An 18,729-nucleotide genomic window follows, 5' to 3' on the forward strand; every position below is an offset into this window, starting at 1 on the left:
CAGCAGCCCAAGCCACAGAAGACAAAGCTGTGGGAAGAGCCTGGAGGGAATCTGGCTTGCAGTCCTGTGAGAAACAGTGTACCTGCCAAACTAGAGGAGGAAAAAAAGGAGGGGGGCATGTTTTTCCCAGACCACCTTGCACTGGCATCCTGTAACAAGCCGAGAGGGCAGGTACCATTTTGGACATGTATAACAGCTATACCAGCTTGTGTCCATGTGCCCAGCAACCAGCAGAGATGTATGAGTCTGGAGGGGAGAACTGACAGGGGGCTGGGTGCTTGTGACTGTAGGAGGCTTGTGTGCTGGGACTGTGAGAATACTGAGGCTGAGTGGGAGGACTCAGGTTGTGGCTGGGACTTTGGGCAGTCACTGTGGGCGGCTGCGCTCAAGGGTCCCTGAATCTCTGTTGAGTGTCATTTCTGCAAACTCTGTGCTTACACTGAGGACTGCACAGATTCTTTGTGTGGTTCTTGTGGCATTATGGACGAACATTATACCAATTGGGCCTAGCGCCCAGACACTGGTCTCCCTTGAGGAGAGGTGAGCAGAGACTATGACAACAGAACAGAACAAACCTTCCCTCTTAAAAAAAAAAAAGTGAGTTTTACCACACCCAAACTGAGTGTCACCCTGAACACTCCCTTCACCCTGGAGCACTGAACAGAGCTCCCTGGCCATAGCAACCACAGGCTTCTAGGTATTCATTGAAAGGGGGGACACTCCACTAAGCCACAGAGGTATAGTCCAAAGATAAAAAAACCATCACATGGGAAAAATAAAGAAGAAGCAAACTTGTATCTCCAAAATGCCAAATAATAAACACAGAAAATCAAGAAATAAGAATAAGGAAGACAACATGACACCCCAAAAAGAACATAACACTTCAATACTAGTATGTCAAGATGAAGATAATGAAGAAATGCCAGAAAAGGATTTCAAAAACTTGATTGTAGGATTACTTAGAAGTAATCAGAAGCAAATCAATGAACTAATGAAATCCATACACGACAGGAAAGAAAATTTGTCCCACGAAATTGAGATCTCAAAGATAAATCAAAATGAAATCTTAGAAATGAACAAGTCAATAAAATAAATAAAAATGCAGTGGAAAGCTGTAACAACACAGTCGGTGAAGCAGAAGAAAGAATATCTGACTTAGAAGACAAATTGCAGGAAATTTTAAAGTCAGACCAAAAAGAAGAAGAAATCAGAGAACTGAGAAACACTATTTGAGATCTACAGGATACTATCAAACAACCCAACATACAGATCCCAGGAGTTCCTGAAGGAGCAGAAAGACAAGAATTAGAATGCCTTTTTAGTGAAGTAATAATAGAAAACTTCTTTAATTTGGAGAAAGAAAGGGACATCCAAGTACAGGAAACACAAATAACTCCTAAGAGACATGATCAGAGATCTTCACCATGATACATTGTAATCAAACTCTCCACTGTAAAACATAAATAAAAGACTGTAAAATGTGCATGAGAGAAATGCCATAATACATTCAGAGGATCTATTAGACTCAGAGCAGACTTCTGATTAGAAACCCTACAGGTCAGAAAGAATGGAGAGATATATTCTAAGTCGAGAGAAAAAAAAAAAAGCCAACCTAAAATACTGTACCCTGCAAAGCTCTCTTTTATGAATGAAGGTGAAATAAAGACCATCCATAAAAAACAGAAATTGAATTTGTCACCACCTGTTCCAGCCTTGCAAGAGATGCTTAAGGATGTGCTACACACAGAAACAAAGTCATCACTATGAAAAAAGGTGAAGGCAGAAAATCTCCCAGTAAAAGTTCAAAGGAAATCTGAAGTAAAAAATTGGAATATTTATGAAAAATGGCAGGACTGAATTGTTACTCATCAATAATCACCTTGAATGTAAACAGCCTTCACTCTCCAGCTAAAAGACAGAGACTGGTAGAATGGATTAAAAATCAAAACCCATCTATTTGCTGCCTATAAGAAAAACATTGCACCAACAAAAATGCACACAGACTGAAAGTGAAATAATGGAAAAAGATATTCCATGCTAACAGAAACCAAAAAGAACTGGTTTTGCCATCCTAATTATCAGACAAAATAGCCTTTAACACAAAAAATGTTCAAAGAGATTAAGGGATCACTTAAACAGGAAGAGGTGACTATTTGAAAACGTGTATGAACCTAATTACAGAGCACCTGGATGCTTAAAAGAAATGTGAAGAGAACAAAAGGGAGACAAAGACCCAAATACAACAAAGTAATGGGGGACTTCAATACCCCACTTTCAGCAATGGACAGATTGACCAGACAGGAAATCAGCAAAGAAACAACAGAGTTAACTGACACTAAAGACCAAATGGACCTAACAAATATCTACAGAACCTTCCATCCTACAGTCCTGGATTACACATTCTTCACCAGTGCATGAAACTTCCTGTGGTACAGGCAACCTGATAAGCCATAAAGCAAGTATCAGTAAATTAAAAAAAAAAAATCAAAATCATACCATGTATCTTCTTGGGCCACAACAAATTCAAGCTGGAAATTAATAACTCAGAAATCTCTATAACACATGGAGACTGAACAACATGCTCCTGAATGAATAGTGGGTCATAGAATAAATCAAAAAATTTCTGGAAGCAAATGAAGATGACAATACAAATATCAAAAACTTATGGGATACAGCAAAAGAAGTGTTAATAGCAAAGTTTATAGCAACTGGTGTCTATATCAAGAAATTGGAAAGACACCAAATAAATGAGCTCTCCATGTATCTCAAGGACCTAGAAAAACAACATCAAACCAAACCCAAAACTAGTAGGAGAAAAGAAATAATGCAAATCAGAGGAAAAAAAATACAAAAGAAAAGCAAAACAAAGAGCTGGTTTTTTAAAAAACAAACAGAAATGACAGACCATTAGCCCACTAACCTAAAAAGGAGGGAGAAGACCCAAATAAATAAAATTAGAAATGAAAAAGGAACTTTAAAGATACCACAGGGATAAAAAGAATCATCAGAAAATACTACAATCAGCTGTATCCCAACAAACCAAGACACCTAAAAGAAATGGATAGATTCCTGGACATATAGAACCTACCTAAATTGAGCCTTAAGATACAGAAAACCTAAACAGACCCGTAATGAAGACAGAAACTGAATCAGTAATAAAGATTCTCCCGACAAAGAAAAGCTCAGGACTTTTCACTTCTGAATTCTACCAGACATATAAATAAATAACTCCATTTTCTCAAGCTATTCAAAGCAACTGAAAGGAAGAGAATCCTCCCAAATTCTTTCTATGAAGCCAGCATCACCTTAATGCCTAAACCCGAAAAGGATAAACAGAGAAGAAGATCAATTTCCCTGATGAACATAGATGTAAAAATCCTCAACAAAATATGAGCCAATTTAATCCAACAACACATCAGAAACATCATTCCATGGACCAAATGAGATTCATCCCTGGTATGCAGGGATGGTTCAACATTTGCAAATCAGTCACAGTGATACATCACATTAACAATCTGATGAACAAAATACATATGATTATCTCAATAGATGCAGAGAAAGCATTTGATAAAATACAACAACCTCTCATGATGAAAACTATAAGCAAACTGGGTATAGAAGGAACAGTCCTCAACATAATCAAGGCAATTTATGACAAACCCATGGCCAACATTCTATTGAATGGGGAAAAGTTGGAAGCATTCCCACTGAGATCCAGAATAAGACAAGGACTGTCTTGGACACCATGCTATTCAATATGGTCCTGGAAGTTTTAGCCAGAGCTAAAAAAAAGAAAAAGCAATCAAAGGGATACAAATTGGAAGGAAGAAGTCAAACTACTTATTTGCAGATAACATGATTCTATATTATAGGGGATCCAAAAGACTCCCCTAAAATATACTGAAACTCATAGAAGGTAACGTAGCAGGATATAAAATAAACACACAGGGGACGGCTCACTTGGCTAATCCTCCGCCTGCAGCGCCGGCACCCTGGATTCTAGTCCCGGTTGGGGCGCTGGATTCTGTCCCGATTGCTCCTCTTGCAGCCCAGCTCTCTGCTGTGGCCCAGGAAGGCAGTGGAGGATGGCCCAAGTGCTTGGGCCCTGCACCCGCATGGGAGACCAGGAGGAAGCACCTGGCTCCTGGCTTTGGATCGGCGCAGCATGCAGGTCGCAGCGGCCATTTGGGGGGTGGGCCAACAGAAAAAGGAAGACCTTTCTCTCTTTTCTCTCTGTCTCTCTCTCTAACTCTGCCTGTAAAAAAAAAAAAAAAAAAAAAAAGAGAGAGAGAGAGAGAGAGAATTACAGACCAATTTCCCTGATGAACATAGACGCAAAAATCCTCAATAAAATTCTGGCCAATAGAATCCAACAACACATCAGAAAGATGATCCAACCAGACCAAGTGGGATTTATCCCTGGTATGCAGGGATGGTTCAGTGTTTACAAAGCAATCAATGTGATACATCAAATTAACTAACTGCAGAAGAAAAACCATATGATTATCTCAATAGATGCAGAGAAAGCATTTGATAAAATACAACACCCTTTCATGATGAAAACTCTAAGCAAACTGGGTATAGAAGGAACAATCCTCAATACAATCAAAGCAATTTATGAAAAACCCACAGCCAGCATCCTATTCAATGGGGAAAAGTTGAAAGCATTTCCACTGAGATTTGGTACCAGACAGGGATGCCCCTTCTCACCACTGGTATTCAATATAGTTCTGGAAGTTTTAGCCAGAGCCATTAGGCAGAAAAAAAAATTAAAGGGATACAAATTGGGAAGGAAGAAGTAGTCACACTATCCCTCTTTGCAGATTATATGATTTCTTTATTTAGGGGATCCAAAGAACTCCACTTAGAGACTACTGGAACTCATAGAAGAGTTTGGCAAAGTAGTAGGATATAAAATCAATGCACAAAAATCAACAGCCTTTGTATACACAGGCAATGCCACAGCTGAGAAAGAACTTCTAAGATCAATCCCATTCCCTATACCTTGGAATAAACTTAACCAAGGATGTCAAAGATCTCTATGATTACAATATAAAACATTAAAGAAAGAAATAGAAGAGGATACCAAAAAATGGAAAAATCTTCCATGCTCATGGATTGGAAGAATCAATATCATCAAAAAGTCCATTCTCCCAAAAGTAATTTACAGATTCAATGTGATACCAATCAAGATACCAAAGACATTCTTCTCATATCTGGAAAAAATGATGCTGAAATTCATATGGAGGCACAGGAGAAATCCAAATGGCCAATAGTCAAATAAAAAAATGCTCAGGGTCACTATCTGTCAGAGAAATGCAAATCAAAACCACAATGAGGTTTCACCTCGCCCTAGTTAGAATGGTTTTCATATAGAAATAAAAAAAAAAAAAACACAAATGCTGGCGATGATGTGAGAAAAAGGTATCCTAACCCACTGTGGATGGGGATGTAAATTGGTAAAGCCACTATGAAAGACAGTACGGAGATACTCAGAAATCTAATTATAGACCTACCATTTGACTCAGCAATCCCACTCATGGGAATTTATCCAAGTGAAAGGAAATCAACAAATGAAAGAGTTATCCTTACCCCTGTGTTTATGGCAGCTCAATTTACAATAGCTAAGACATGGAATGAACCCAAATGCCCATTAACTGAAGACGGGATAAAGAAATTTTGGAATTGTTACACCATGAAACATTACACAGCAGAAGAAAAAAACCTGAAATCCGGTCATTTGCCACAAAATGGATGATACTGGGAAACATCATACTTAGTGAATTAAGCCAGTCCCAAATGGACAAATACTATATACTGATAAAACTTGTTCTTCTCAAAGAATTACTTTCTTTTAATTCATTAAGTTGAGGATATTTTGTCTCATAAGTTATAGTTATGTCTAAGTGCTCACAAAAGATGTATTATTCTTGGGTGGTTCTTTAAAGTTAATTAAGTTTCTCCAAAAAAAAAGTGAAATTAACTTCAAGATGAAATGACTCTGAACAGCCCTTGGTGACTGCTGAGGAACAGGTTCCCCTCCCCCCATACAAATTGTTGAACTCTTTACTTAGTATAACCTCCTGTGTATGAATTTAATTGAAAATAGATCTTAGTAAAAAAAAAAAAAAAAAGACTGGGAATAGGAGGAGGAGGAAAAAGAGGGTGGGAAGGCCGTGTATATATATATATATATATATATATATATATATATATATATATATATTCTTCAAGTTGTACTTATGAAATGCATGAAGTTTGTATTCCTTACATAAACGTTTTTTTTTAAAGGGGAAAGAAAAAAAAAAACTAATAGTGAATTGTGAAAAAAATAGAAAGATTAGGTAAATTTAAATACCTATGGAGACTGAATCAACAATGAAAACTTCCTGACAAAGAAAAGTCCATGATCTGACAGTTTCAATAGCAAATTCTATGACACAATTAAAAATTGAAAAGGAGAGAATACCTCCTAATATGTCCTATAAAGACAGAATCACCCTGATACTCGTCAAAATTACCAAAAGGGGAAAAAAGTTACAAACCAATATTTCCAAAGGGTATCGACACAAAACTATCCAATTAAACAATAGGAGACCAAATAGCACATTATAAGGCTTATACATCACGATTAAGTGAATTTTTATTCCTGGAATAGATGTATGATCCTTATATGAAAATTAATCAATTTAAGATGAAGCAGTAATATGATGTAGTGGGTAAGATGTCACTTATGATACCTGCATCCCATATCAATAGTGTCTGTGTTCAAATTCCAGCTCACTTCCCTATTCCAGTTTCTTGTTAATGTGTACCCTGGGAGGCAGCAGGTGATGCCACAAGTACTTGGGCCCCTGCAATCTACATAGAAGGCTCAGACTGAGTCCCTAGCTCTCAGCTTTGGCCTGGCCAACCTCTGGCCATTGCAGGCATTTGGGGAATGCATCAACAGATGGTGTATTTCTCTCTCTCACTCAAATAATATAGACATACATACAAGCTTCTTGACATTTGTATTATGAAAAAAAATCTGTGTGGATTTCAAAATAATCTGCATCAAAATGATTTATTTTTTAATTCTATTTTGAGTGAACTTTCTGAAGTTCCTTTTGTAACTCCCATTAACCTAATGAAGCAAAGAAAAAAAACCCACATGATAATCTCAAATGATGCAGAAAAAGCATCTGAAAAAATTTTGGCACATTTTGTCAGAAATGCTCAACAAATTAGTAGTGAAAGGAAATTCCCTCAACATAATAAAGTCAGACAGGGAAAATCCACAGCTAACAAACCCAATGATGAAACACTGATAGCTTTTCCTCTATACTTAGAATCAAGACAAGGATGCCTGCTTAAACCATTTTTATTGAACAAAGTAACAGAAGTTCTAACTAGCGTAATTAAGCAAAGAAAAATACAGAAGCCATCTAAATCAGAAAGGAAGAAGCAAAATTACCTCTGGACACAGATGAATGATCTTGTATATGGAAAAGCCTAATGATTCCATAAAAACAAAACTGGTAGAACAATTTAGAAACTTGTGAGGTCAAAAACCAGAGGAATTTCCATATACTAACAATATTATATCCAAAAAGAAAATTAAATAAACAGGTCCATTACACTAACTTAAAAAAAAATAAATTTAACCATGGAGGTGAAAGACTTACATACTGAAAACTCAAAATGTTGCTGTAACTAAAGACAAAAATAAATAGACATTTCCTATTCAAAGACAGGAAAAGTTAATAAGATGTCAATTTTATTCAAAGTGATCAACAGATTCAATGGCTCCCATGTTAACATTCTACGGACTTATTTGCAGAAATAGAAAAACCCATTCCAAGATTCATGTGATATATCAAAGAATTCCTCATAATAAAAACAATTTCAAAAAGGAATAATTTGGATGACTCATTTTCTGATTTCCATACTGCACACCTGTAGTAATGTAAACAGCATGGCATTTGACATAAAGATCAACAGAGTAGAATAGAAAGCCCAGGAATAAATTCTTGCATGTATAGTTAAATTATTTTTTTTAAAAAGTACCAAAGACATTCAATGAGGAAAGAAGTCTTTTCAATAAATGGTATAGGAAAACTAGATATCTGCAAACAGAAGAATGGATTCTTACTTTTACCTACTTGTACTATATAAGCAATTTAAATCAAAAGATACCAAACAACTAAATATGGAAGCTAAGACTATAAAATTCAATGAAGAAAACATAATGGAAAAAGCTTTATGAGACTGAATTTAGAAATAATTGCTTGGATAAGACACCCAAAGCATACAAAGACAAAAGCGATTTCATAAAAATTAAAAATTTGTATGCAAAGAAAACTATCAAAGTATTAAGACAATCCACAGAATCAGAAAAAATATTTGCAAATAAAACACCTAACAAGGGGTAAATATCTAGAATATATAAAGAATTCCTACAACTCGGTAAGAAAAAAATAAACAACCAGATTAAAAAACTGGTAAAGAAGCTGAATATACATCTTCAAAGAAATAGTAAATGGCCAATAAGCACATAAAGAGACATGCAACATTATGAGGCACTGTAGAAATCAAAGTCAAAACTACAGTAAGATACCACTTCACACCTAGTAAGATATTAGTTAATATATTTAATTAGCAAGGAGATGAAAAACTAAAACCATTACATGTTAGTGGTAACAATGTAAAATGGTTTAGTTGCTATGAAACACAGTACAGTACAGCATTCCTCAAAACCCTGGACACTGAATTACCATATGATTCAGAAATTCTACTCTAAGGAAACATCCAAGATTATTAAAAACAGGGACTTAAACAGATATTGTACATAGCAGCATCATTATAACAGCCAAACAGGGTCAATCAATGAATAAACAAAATATAGGTACACAAAAGAAATATTATGCAGCTTTAAAAATGAATGAAGGGCCAGCTCCATGACAAAGAAAGTTAAGAATCCCTACTCAGAACACAAGCACCCCATATCGGAGGGCCAGTTCAAGTCTCAGCTACTCTGCTTCAAATCTAGCTTCCCGCTAATAAACCTGGGAAGGCAGGGGAAGATGGTCCAAGCACTTGAGCCTGTCAACCATGTGAGAGAATAGGATGGAGTTCCTGGCTCCTGGCTTTGGCCTGTCCTAGACCTGGCTGTGGCCATTTGGTGAGTAAACTGGTTGATGGAAGATCAATCTCTCTCCTTCTGTGTGTGATTCAGTGTTTATTAAAAAATGAAATAATGACATATGCTGCAATACAGATGAACCTTGAAGACACTGTGTTAAGTAACCAGACAGAGAAAGACAAATGTTTTATGATTCCACTTATATGAGGTACTTAAAATAGTCAAAATCATAACAGTAGAGGTATACAATGGTGGTTGCCAAGGCCTGAGGGCAACAGTGTGATGTACTTAATGACAATATACACTTAAAAATAATATAATGGGCAGGTGTGTGGTGGCAGTGGTAGGTTGCCACTTGAGACGCCCACATGCCATGTTTAAGTTCCAGTTATTCCATGTCTGAGCTGCTCCCTGTTGATGTGCACGCTGAGAGACAGAAGATGCTCAAGCACCTACGTCTCTGCCAGACAGAGTTCTGAACACCTGACTCCAGCCTATCCCAGCCGTGGCTGTTGTAGGCTTTTGGTAGATGAGTAAACCAGTGAATATCTTTCTCTACCCTTCCAAAAAAAAAAATGAAATGAATAAAAGTTTAAATGATAATTTTTGTTATGTATGTACATTTTAGCATAAATAAAAAGAACCAATAAAACTGGCACTTCCTTAGTTATGGAATTACTGAGAAAATAAAAAATCACATGAAACAGATATTACATACTTAGGCATCTTTGTATCGATGAAAACCATGGCCTTAGAGAGTTCCACATTAAAGTGCATAGGTACCAAAATATGCTGTGTAGATACATTGAGTTTTCGTGCTTCTTTCCAATTTTCTCCTAATTACAGAAAACAGATGTCACCATTAGTATGATCTGATAATACACAAAGCCAAAAATTACTATTAATACTTGAAAATCACACACTGCATGGTATAAGGAAATTGTCCCACATGTACAGAACCTTAATGTCACATTCCCAGATAGACACAGTTAGTAGCTGACTTCTTTTCTCTTTCAGCATTTTGCCACTGTTTTATAATATCCTCTATTAGAAAAAAAAACATTTACTTTAAAAAACACTTTTTAATCAAATCTGCCATGCATCCATTGACAACCACCACATCAACCATATAACTTACTCAAAAAACATGGCTACAAAACAGGAAATTGTGAGGACCTTTAATACTAATAACTGCTGTCAGTTATTCAAGATATAAAACTAACAGTATTCTAGACAGTATTTAAACTTTAATTCTCACAAATATGTGTAATCAACTCTTTTTAGAAAACTGAGACTTGGGGCCGGCGCCGCGGCTCAGTTGGCTAATCCTCTGCCTGCTGTGCCGGAATCCCATATGGGCCCCGGGTTCTAGTCCCGGTTGCTCCTCTTCCAGTCCAGCTCTCTGCTGTGGCCCAGGAGTGCAGTGGAGGATGGCCCAAGTGCTTGGGTGCCTGCACCCGTGTGGGAGACCAGGAGGAAGAGCCTCGTTCCTGGCTTCAGATTGGTACAATGCGCCAGCCGTAGCGGCCATTTGGGGAGTGAACCAACGGAAGGAAGACCTTCTCTCTGTCTCTCCCTCTCACTGTCTGTAACTCTACCTGTCAAGTAAATAAATAAAATCTTTAAAAAAAAAAAAAGTTATCTAGAAGCATATACTTACTTCAGTAATTATCAAGATATTCTATGACAATTATATAACACATCCACAATAACCAAAAAATTGCATTAAAAAGGATTCCATTACTTAAGAACAGTTAATGTTTATCAAAAACAGTTCCAAGGAATTCCAATAATCTCCAGGCAGTAACAATGAAATGCTTCTACATTTCTGCATCTTAGTATCTTTCCTGGCCTAAATTATTTATTTGAGCAGTAGAGAGAGAAACAAAGTTGCTATCCACTGGTTCACTCCCCAAATGCCTGCAATGGCTAGGGCTGAGCCAAGCCAAAGCTGGAAGATGGGAATTTTAATCAGGTCTCCCACGTGCATGACAGGAACTCAAGCCTGGAGCCATCACCTGCTGCTTTCCAGAGTACACATGAGCAGGAAGCTGGAATCAGGAACAGAATCAGAATTCAAACTCAGGCACCTTGATATGGGTATGTGGCACCCCACTCAGTGTCCTAAACCCTAGGCCCAACAACTTGTCTCAATATTTTAAATACTAACTGAAGTATGACTTAAGGACTCTGAGAACTTGTGACCAAAATGTATCACTCAAACCAAAATGTCATAATTTATTCCCCGAAAAAGAATTTAGGGACTTTTTTAAAACAACTTACTTTTGCCACCCACTATATTTCTTTGTTCCTTCCATAACAAATAGAATTAAAACAGAAAGCAAATTAATTATCCTAAGGTAAATACAAATGAAGAAATAAAAATGTTCTAGTCCTATATAAATTAACAATTTAATAATGATCACACTGGATTCTCACTGCTTCTATCAATCAGCTCAGATGGTTAAAATCGGACCAGGTAAACATACAAATCTCTGAAATCATCTCTAACTGTTGAAGTATATGAATATTCACTGATACCAGAAATCCAAAAGCAGTACAGAATGAAAAAGAGACCTAAATGAGTCTGAGGTTTCTTCCTAACTACTTTGTGGCTTTTATTAAATGAATTTCTGGTTCTGCCTTCATTGTAAAAACTACATGTGGATTCAAAGATGCCATAAAGTGAATTACCACAGTGTGTGAGGTAAAGGTATGCCTAGAATAACGACCCTCTTCAGTCTTTATGTGGCTAGGGCCTGGGCTGTGAAAACCTCCAACTGGCTAGTATAAAAAGCCACTAGGTTATCCAGCTGTATTTAATGTCAGTTTCATAATGTGCCAATTTTTGGTCAGGGCTGGAAAACAATGATACAGATCAGAATTTCTCAACTTAAGGGGCAGGCATTTGGTGGAACATTTAAGATCCTGCACACCATATTCAAGTGTCTGGTTGAAATCCCACTCCTACTCTTCTGATACAGTTTCTTGCTAATGTGAACCCTGGGAGGCAGCAAATGCTGAATCAAGTTCTTGCAAATTTGCTACCCATGCAGGATATCTGAATGCAGTTCAGAGCTCTGGGCTCCTGTCTTCAGCCCAGTCCAATTCTGGATGTTCTGGACATTTGAGACGTGGATGGGAACTCTGTGTCTCAAATAAATGTTAAAATGTACACATTAGTCCTAGGACTAATTTAGGAGTAAGGTCTTCAAACCAAATATCTAAAAACATTAGGGGCCAGCATCATGGTGCTGCATGCTTCCAGCTCCCTAATGTGCCCGGGCAGACAAAAGAAGATAGCTCAGAGTTGGCACCCCAGTGCACCCCCCGCCTGTGGGAGACCAGGATGGAATTCCCAGCTCTTGGATTCAGCCTAGCCCAGACCAGGTTGTTGTAACCACTTGGACAGTGAAATAGTGAATGGAAGATACCTCTGTCTCTCACTCTCTATTGCTCTGCTTTTCAAACAAATAAATACATAAATTTTTCAAAGAAAAATAAAGAAACCTAATTACTCACTTCAACAAGTCAATCAGTAAATAATGTGTTTTATACTTACCATCTCTGCTATAAAGCAGCTGTATGCTTGTAAGCTGAATATCAAAGGAATCATAAGCTCTATGCATTATCTCTTCAAGATTGGCTCCACCTTGTTTCACATCTGGTAATTCAGAACGACTTTTACTGGTTACCTTAAAGTTAAAAATAATACTTTAGAATACATATAATACTTCAAAGAATAATTAGAAATATTTTATCATTCAGACTTATAATACGAAAATTTAACAGGACAGCAAAACCTCAAAAGTGGACATATATTATCAGGCTGTTTAGAATGGTACTTATCCATTTGTTGTATACTGAGAAGGGCAAGCATAAAGGAAATTCTTACATATTAAGTTTTTATTTCCCATTTACTTAAATGAAGACAGTTCCTAGATGAGCAGTCGGCTCAATGTTTAAACTGAGTAAATAGTTAATCTGTTAAAGTGAGGCACATGGCTTTTGGGACAATGGTTATCTTTTGAGTACCTGGGTTCAATTCCCTTCTTAGTTCTCTGTTCTAGTTTCCTGCCAATGTTGCCCCATCTCAACCATCCCCCATACAGAAGGTGATGGCCCCTGCCACCCACTTGGGAGTCCAAGATCAACTCCTGCCTCCTGGCTTTGACCCTCTGACCATTATGGGCAACTGGGGACTGAACCAGCAGATGAGAAGTCTCTTAGTCTTGAAATAACAGTTTTAAAACAAACAAAAGTCCAGTTTCTTGCGTCACCAGCACATATATTAAAACTGAAGCCATACAGAGAAGATCTGAACGCTCTTTGCTGCATAAATGACACAAATTCACACAGCAGTCCATATTTTTGAGTAGAGGTTTGATTCACTTTGCATTATTTTTCAAGGTACAATACAGATCAGAAACAATGACTTATAGAGGTTTATTGTGGTCTCACTGTGTGACTGACAGTCTAGCCTGACCTTTCTGTGCTCCATGCAAACTTCCCAGACAAGGACCTTTAGGACTCTATGTGGAGGGTTTAAAAGTTACCACTTTAAAACATGGAAGATTTAAAAAAGAAACAGTCCAGAAAACATTCAATCTACAAATTGTTAACATCTGATAAGCCTTCTCATTGAGGTTAAGATCAAAGAGATTAAATTACAAGTTGTTTCTATGGCAAAATGACAAATATACAGACAACTTTATAATAAGTAAGACTCCAGAATTCAGTATTGAAATGGCTGAATTTTAATCCCACCTCTGCCATTTATGTTACTTCAGGAGAGTTACTTTTATATCTCCCTCTTTTTGGCATACTATATATCCTTATTTTTTTTTTTTTGCTTAAATATCCTTAAGAGATCACAATAGTACATAATAATATTCATATGTATGCTGTATTTTCTTCTATTTTATATAGCTGAAGTAAATGAAACAGTAAAAAAATGATTATCTCTATTGAAAAGTAATGAATTTTAGGTAACAGGTTAAGAAAATTACTTAATATCATTTAGTTAGATAGATTTCCTTACTCCTAACCTTAAGCCCTTCCTACTATAACACACTTTTTTTTTTTTTGACAGGCAGAGTGGACAGTGAGAGAGAGAGACAGAGAGAAAGGTCTTCCTTTGGCTGCTGGTTCACCCTCCAATGGCCGCTACGGCCGGTGCATCGCGCTGATCCAAAGCCAGGAGCCAGGTGCTTCTCCTGGTCTCCCATGTGGGTGCAGGGCCCAAGTACTTGGGCCATCCTCCACAGCACTCCCGAGCCACAGCAGAGGGCTGGCCTGGAAGAGGGGCAACCGGGACAGAATCCAGCACCCTGACCGGGACTAGAACCCAGTGTGCCAGCGCTGCAGGCAGAGGATTAGCCTATTGAGCCATGGCGCCGGCCAACACACTGCTTTTGAAACAACTAAAAAATCAAATTCAAATATGAGTAACTAGCTGGTATCTACATAATTACCAAGAGTAGACTGAAAAACAATGGAATAAGGGAGAATATTAATATAAACAAAGGCACATTTTTGTTAGATGGAAAAAGCACCTATCTCTCTTGAGTCTGGTTATAGGCATTCCTTTCTATTTAGTGATTTGGAGTACTGCTGTCCAATACAGCTTTTATGATGATAGAAATGTTCTACATTTGTGCCATTCAACACAGTAGTCACTAGCCACTTCTAAGTATTAAAAACTTATTTTATTTATTTTGTTTATTTTAAAGGCAGTTACAGAGATAAAGGGAGAGACAGAGAAAGGTATCTTCCATCTGGATGTTCACTTTCCAAATGGCAACAACGGCCATTGCTGGGTAAGGACAAATCCAGTAACCTGCAACTCTATTCAGGACTCCCACATGGATGGCAGAGGCCCAAGTTCTTGGGTCATCTTCTACTGCTTGCCCATGTGTGTTAGCAGGGAGCTGGATCAGAAGCAGAGCATCCAGGACTCAAACTGGAACTCATATGGAATGCTAGCATTGCAGGTGGTGGCTTAACCATCTGCACCACAACACTAGCCCTTAAATATTAAATTCTTAGATGTGGCTAATATGACTTAGGACAATGAATTCTGGGGACAGCATTGTGGCACAGTGGGTTAAGTTGCAGCCTGCAATACCAGCACCTTATGTGGATACTGGTTCCAAGTCATTGAGTCTCGGTTACTTTCAATTTCCTATCCAACTTCTAGCTATTATGTCATGGAAAATATTTGTATCTGGGCTCCTGCCATCCATGTGGGAGACCTGGATGAAGCTCCTGGATCCTAGCTTTGGCTTGGCACAGTCCCAACTATTGTAGCCTCTTGGAGAGTGAGCCAGCAGATGAAAAATCTCTCTCTCCAACTCTGCCTTTCAAGTAAATTTAAAAAATCTGTAATAATAATAATAATTTTAAATCTTAAGTAATTAAAAAATCACATATGGCTATGAGTACTCTATGAGTATACTTCAAAAAGTTGTTGGAAAGTAGAATTAAAAGTTTATTTTGGTGGCAAAAATTTTGAAATCCATAAAAAAGAATTCAAAAAGTTCATGGGAAATGTTACAAAAAAAATTGTACATGAATTTCACATTTCCGAGCCAAAATAACCATTATTTAATTCCATTTCTTTGTATTTCTTTTTTTTTTTTTTTAGATTTATTTATTTGGGGGCTGACGTCGTGGCGCAGTAGGTTAATCCTCCACCTGCAGTGCCAGCATCCCATATGGGCGCCAGTCCTAGTCCCAGCTTATTCTCTTCCAATCCAGTTCTCTGCTGTGGCCTGGGAAAGCAGCAGAAGAAGGCCCAAGTCCTTGGGCCCCTGCACCCGTGTGGGAAACCAGGAAGAGGCACCTGGCTCCTGGCTTAGGATCTGTGCAGCTCCAGCCATTGCGACCATCTGGGAAGTGAACCAATGGAAGGAAGACCTTTGTCTCTCCCTCTCACTATCTGTAACTCTACCTCTCAAATCAATAAAAATCTTAAAAAAAAAAAAAAAGAAAGAATTATTTGAAAGTCAGAGTTACACAGAGAGAGAAGGAGAGGCAGAGAGCAAAAGGCTTTCCATTCCACTTTCCACCCCACAACTGGCCACAACGGCCAGAGGTGTGCCTTCTGAAGCCAGGAGCCAGGAGCTACCTCTGGGTCTTCCCATGGGGGTGCAGGGGCCCAAGCACTTGGGCCATCCTCTACCACTTTCCCAGGCCACAGCAGAGAGCTGGATCGGAAGTGGAGCAGTCACGTCTAGAACCGGCACACACGTGGGATGCTGGTCCTGCAGGTGGCAGCTTTACCCACTATGCCACAGCACCAGCCTACATAGTTCTTAAAATATTTAACAGTAAAAATCTAGAAATAACATTTTTTAGAATTCTCTACTAAAATGCAGGAAGAAAAAAGTTCATAAGAAAGAAAAAACCAAAATAATCAGGTAAATACAAGATCACCTCTCAATTTTAGATTATTTAACAGAAATATTGATGTCAATACTTACAGTTGCATATAAAAATTTAGATAAAAGGATATTTGATTAATTTAAGAATTCCTTCTACTTTATGTAACTTTAAGTTAACCAAGTAATAGATTTAAATTGAAAAGGAAATAAACTGCTCAAGTATGACTCCCAAACTCTGTAAACATGATTCTTAGGTTTGCCCCTTATTCCAGAATTCAATTGCTCTTTTTTGCTTTTAGAAATGTAGGAAAATTACCTAACTAAATTACATTTCACTTTATTCACACACACAAAAAGATTTCACAAATCTAGTGTTTATAATAAATTTAAAAATCAATAAACTAGGACCAGCATTATTGCACAGTGGGTTAAACTGCAGCTTTCAACATATCTCATACTGGAATGCTGGTTCAAGTCCCAGTTATTCTTTTTCTGATCCAGTTTCCTGCTAATAAGCCAGCAAAAGTACTTGCGTCCCATCCACATCGGAGACCCAAATGGGGTTTCTGGGCCTGGCTTTGGCCTGTGCCAAACCTGGCTGTTGTGGATATTTGGGGAGTGGCTGAAAGATTCTCTTCTCTATCTATTGCTTCCTCCCTCTCCTCTCTTTCTCTGTTGCTCTGCATTTCAAATGCATACATAAATCTTTAAAAATTTAAAAAACAAAAAGTTTAAAAACCAAAATACATTTTAAACAGCCTAAATGTTGCAACATAAATAAAATATTATTAGTATATACCTTTAGATGACCAAGATCCAAAAGAAGCAGATTTGATGTAGAGTTAAAAATTCCATTTTGTGGGACAATAATATATGAAGCCTTCAAGTTAATTTTGAGATCAAGAACCTTCTGTGTTTCAATAATATATAGTAGACCTGTAAAAAATATAAATCTTCACAATGAATACTCTAACCAAATTACTTAAAAGTTAGAGAATGAGTGTATATATGAATTGATAATACAATCTTAAAATAACACAATATTGATTTTAAACTGATCTTGAGCAAAATATTTGCAATGTAAAATTGAAATATTTGCTCATCAATACATATACTAATTAAACCTGACTATAAAATTAAGAGTGATTTACAGGGGCTGGTGCTGTGGCATAGGGGGTTAAGGCCCCAGCCTGCAGCCGGCATCCCATATGGGTGCCAATTTGAGTCCCCACTGCTCCACTTCTGATCCAGCTCTGTGCTGGATCAGGGAAAGCAGTGGAAGATGGCCCAAGTGCTTGGGCCCCGCACCCACATGGGAAGACCCGGATGAAGCTCCTTGTTCCTGGCTTCACAACAGCTCAGCTCTGGCCATTGCAGTCATTTGGGGAGTGAACCAGCGGAATGGGAAGAACTCTCTCTCTGGCTTTATCTCTCTCTGTAACTCTCATTTTCAAATAAATAAAATAATTCTTAAAAAAGTGATTTATACAAAAAATTGATTTTAACCCCTAAACTTAACTTGGGTAAAACAGAGGAGAAAGAAAGACCTAAAGAAAAAATGGTATGAAACATTTATTTGCAAATACTGCTAGAATCTGTGTAGATTTTAATCAATCTGTAAACTTAATATAGCTACATCTATCATACTGAAAAGTGATACTTGATCATAATATTATTGAGAGAATGACAAACATTCAATGATTAAGTTATATAAATTAAAGTCCTGAGTAAACAAGAAAAGGCATCAAAACCAGGTTCCACATTCCTTAGATATTTCATTTACTCAAGATTTTTTATCCTAATAAACATTTTATTCACTTTTATAACAGGAAAAACAAAAATACAAAGTAATGGTTTGTGTTGTTAAGTCCAATATCAGCTTTTGAAACTAAATAAAGTATTATTATTTTTTAAAGATTTGTTTATTTGAAAGAGAGTTACAGAGAGAGGTAGAGAGAGAGAGGTCTTCCATCCACTGGTTCACTCCCCAGATGGCCATAACGGCTGGAGCTGCCCCGATCTGAAGCCAGGAACCTCTACCAGGTCTCCCACGCGGGTGCAGGGGCCCAAGGACTTGGGCTACCTTCTACTGCTTTCCCAGGTCTCAGCAGAGAGTTGGATTGGAAGAGGAACAGCCAAGACTAGAACCGGCGCCCATATGGGATGCTGGTGCTTCAGGCCAGAGCTTTAAGCCACTGCATCACAGTGCCAGCCCTTAAA

The 18,729-nt window shown here is 37.6% G+C and overlaps 1 protein-coding gene across 8 annotated transcripts in view; it reads right to left on the reverse strand.

The window, feature by feature from the left end:
* The window catches only part of VPS13A (vacuolar protein sorting 13 homolog A), a 248,013-nt gene that overhangs the window by 146,286 nt on the left and 82,998 nt on the right, over positions 1 to 18,729 (reverse strand). For all 8 annotated transcript variants that reach the window (XR_011379457.1, XM_051858844.2, XM_017341940.3 and 5 more), the window contains 3 exons: positions 17,309 to 17,445; positions 12,687 to 12,819; positions 9,843 to 9,960 (listed from right to left, as the gene is read on the reverse strand). Coding sequence is in view for 7 of the 8 variants with exons in the window: in XM_051858844.2 (XP_051714804.1) it covers positions 9,843 to 9,960; positions 12,687 to 12,819; positions 17,309 to 17,445 (388 nt within the window). In the remaining variant the exon portion in view is untranslated. The remainder of the gene's footprint in view (positions 1 to 9,842; positions 9,961 to 12,686; positions 12,820 to 17,308; positions 17,446 to 18,729) is intronic.

This window comes from Oryctolagus cuniculus, chromosome 1 (assembly GCF_964237555.1).
Source record: "Oryctolagus cuniculus chromosome 1, mOryCun1.1, whole genome shotgun sequence".
Lineage (NCBI taxonomy): Eukaryota > Metazoa > Chordata > Mammalia > Lagomorpha > Leporidae > Oryctolagus > Oryctolagus cuniculus.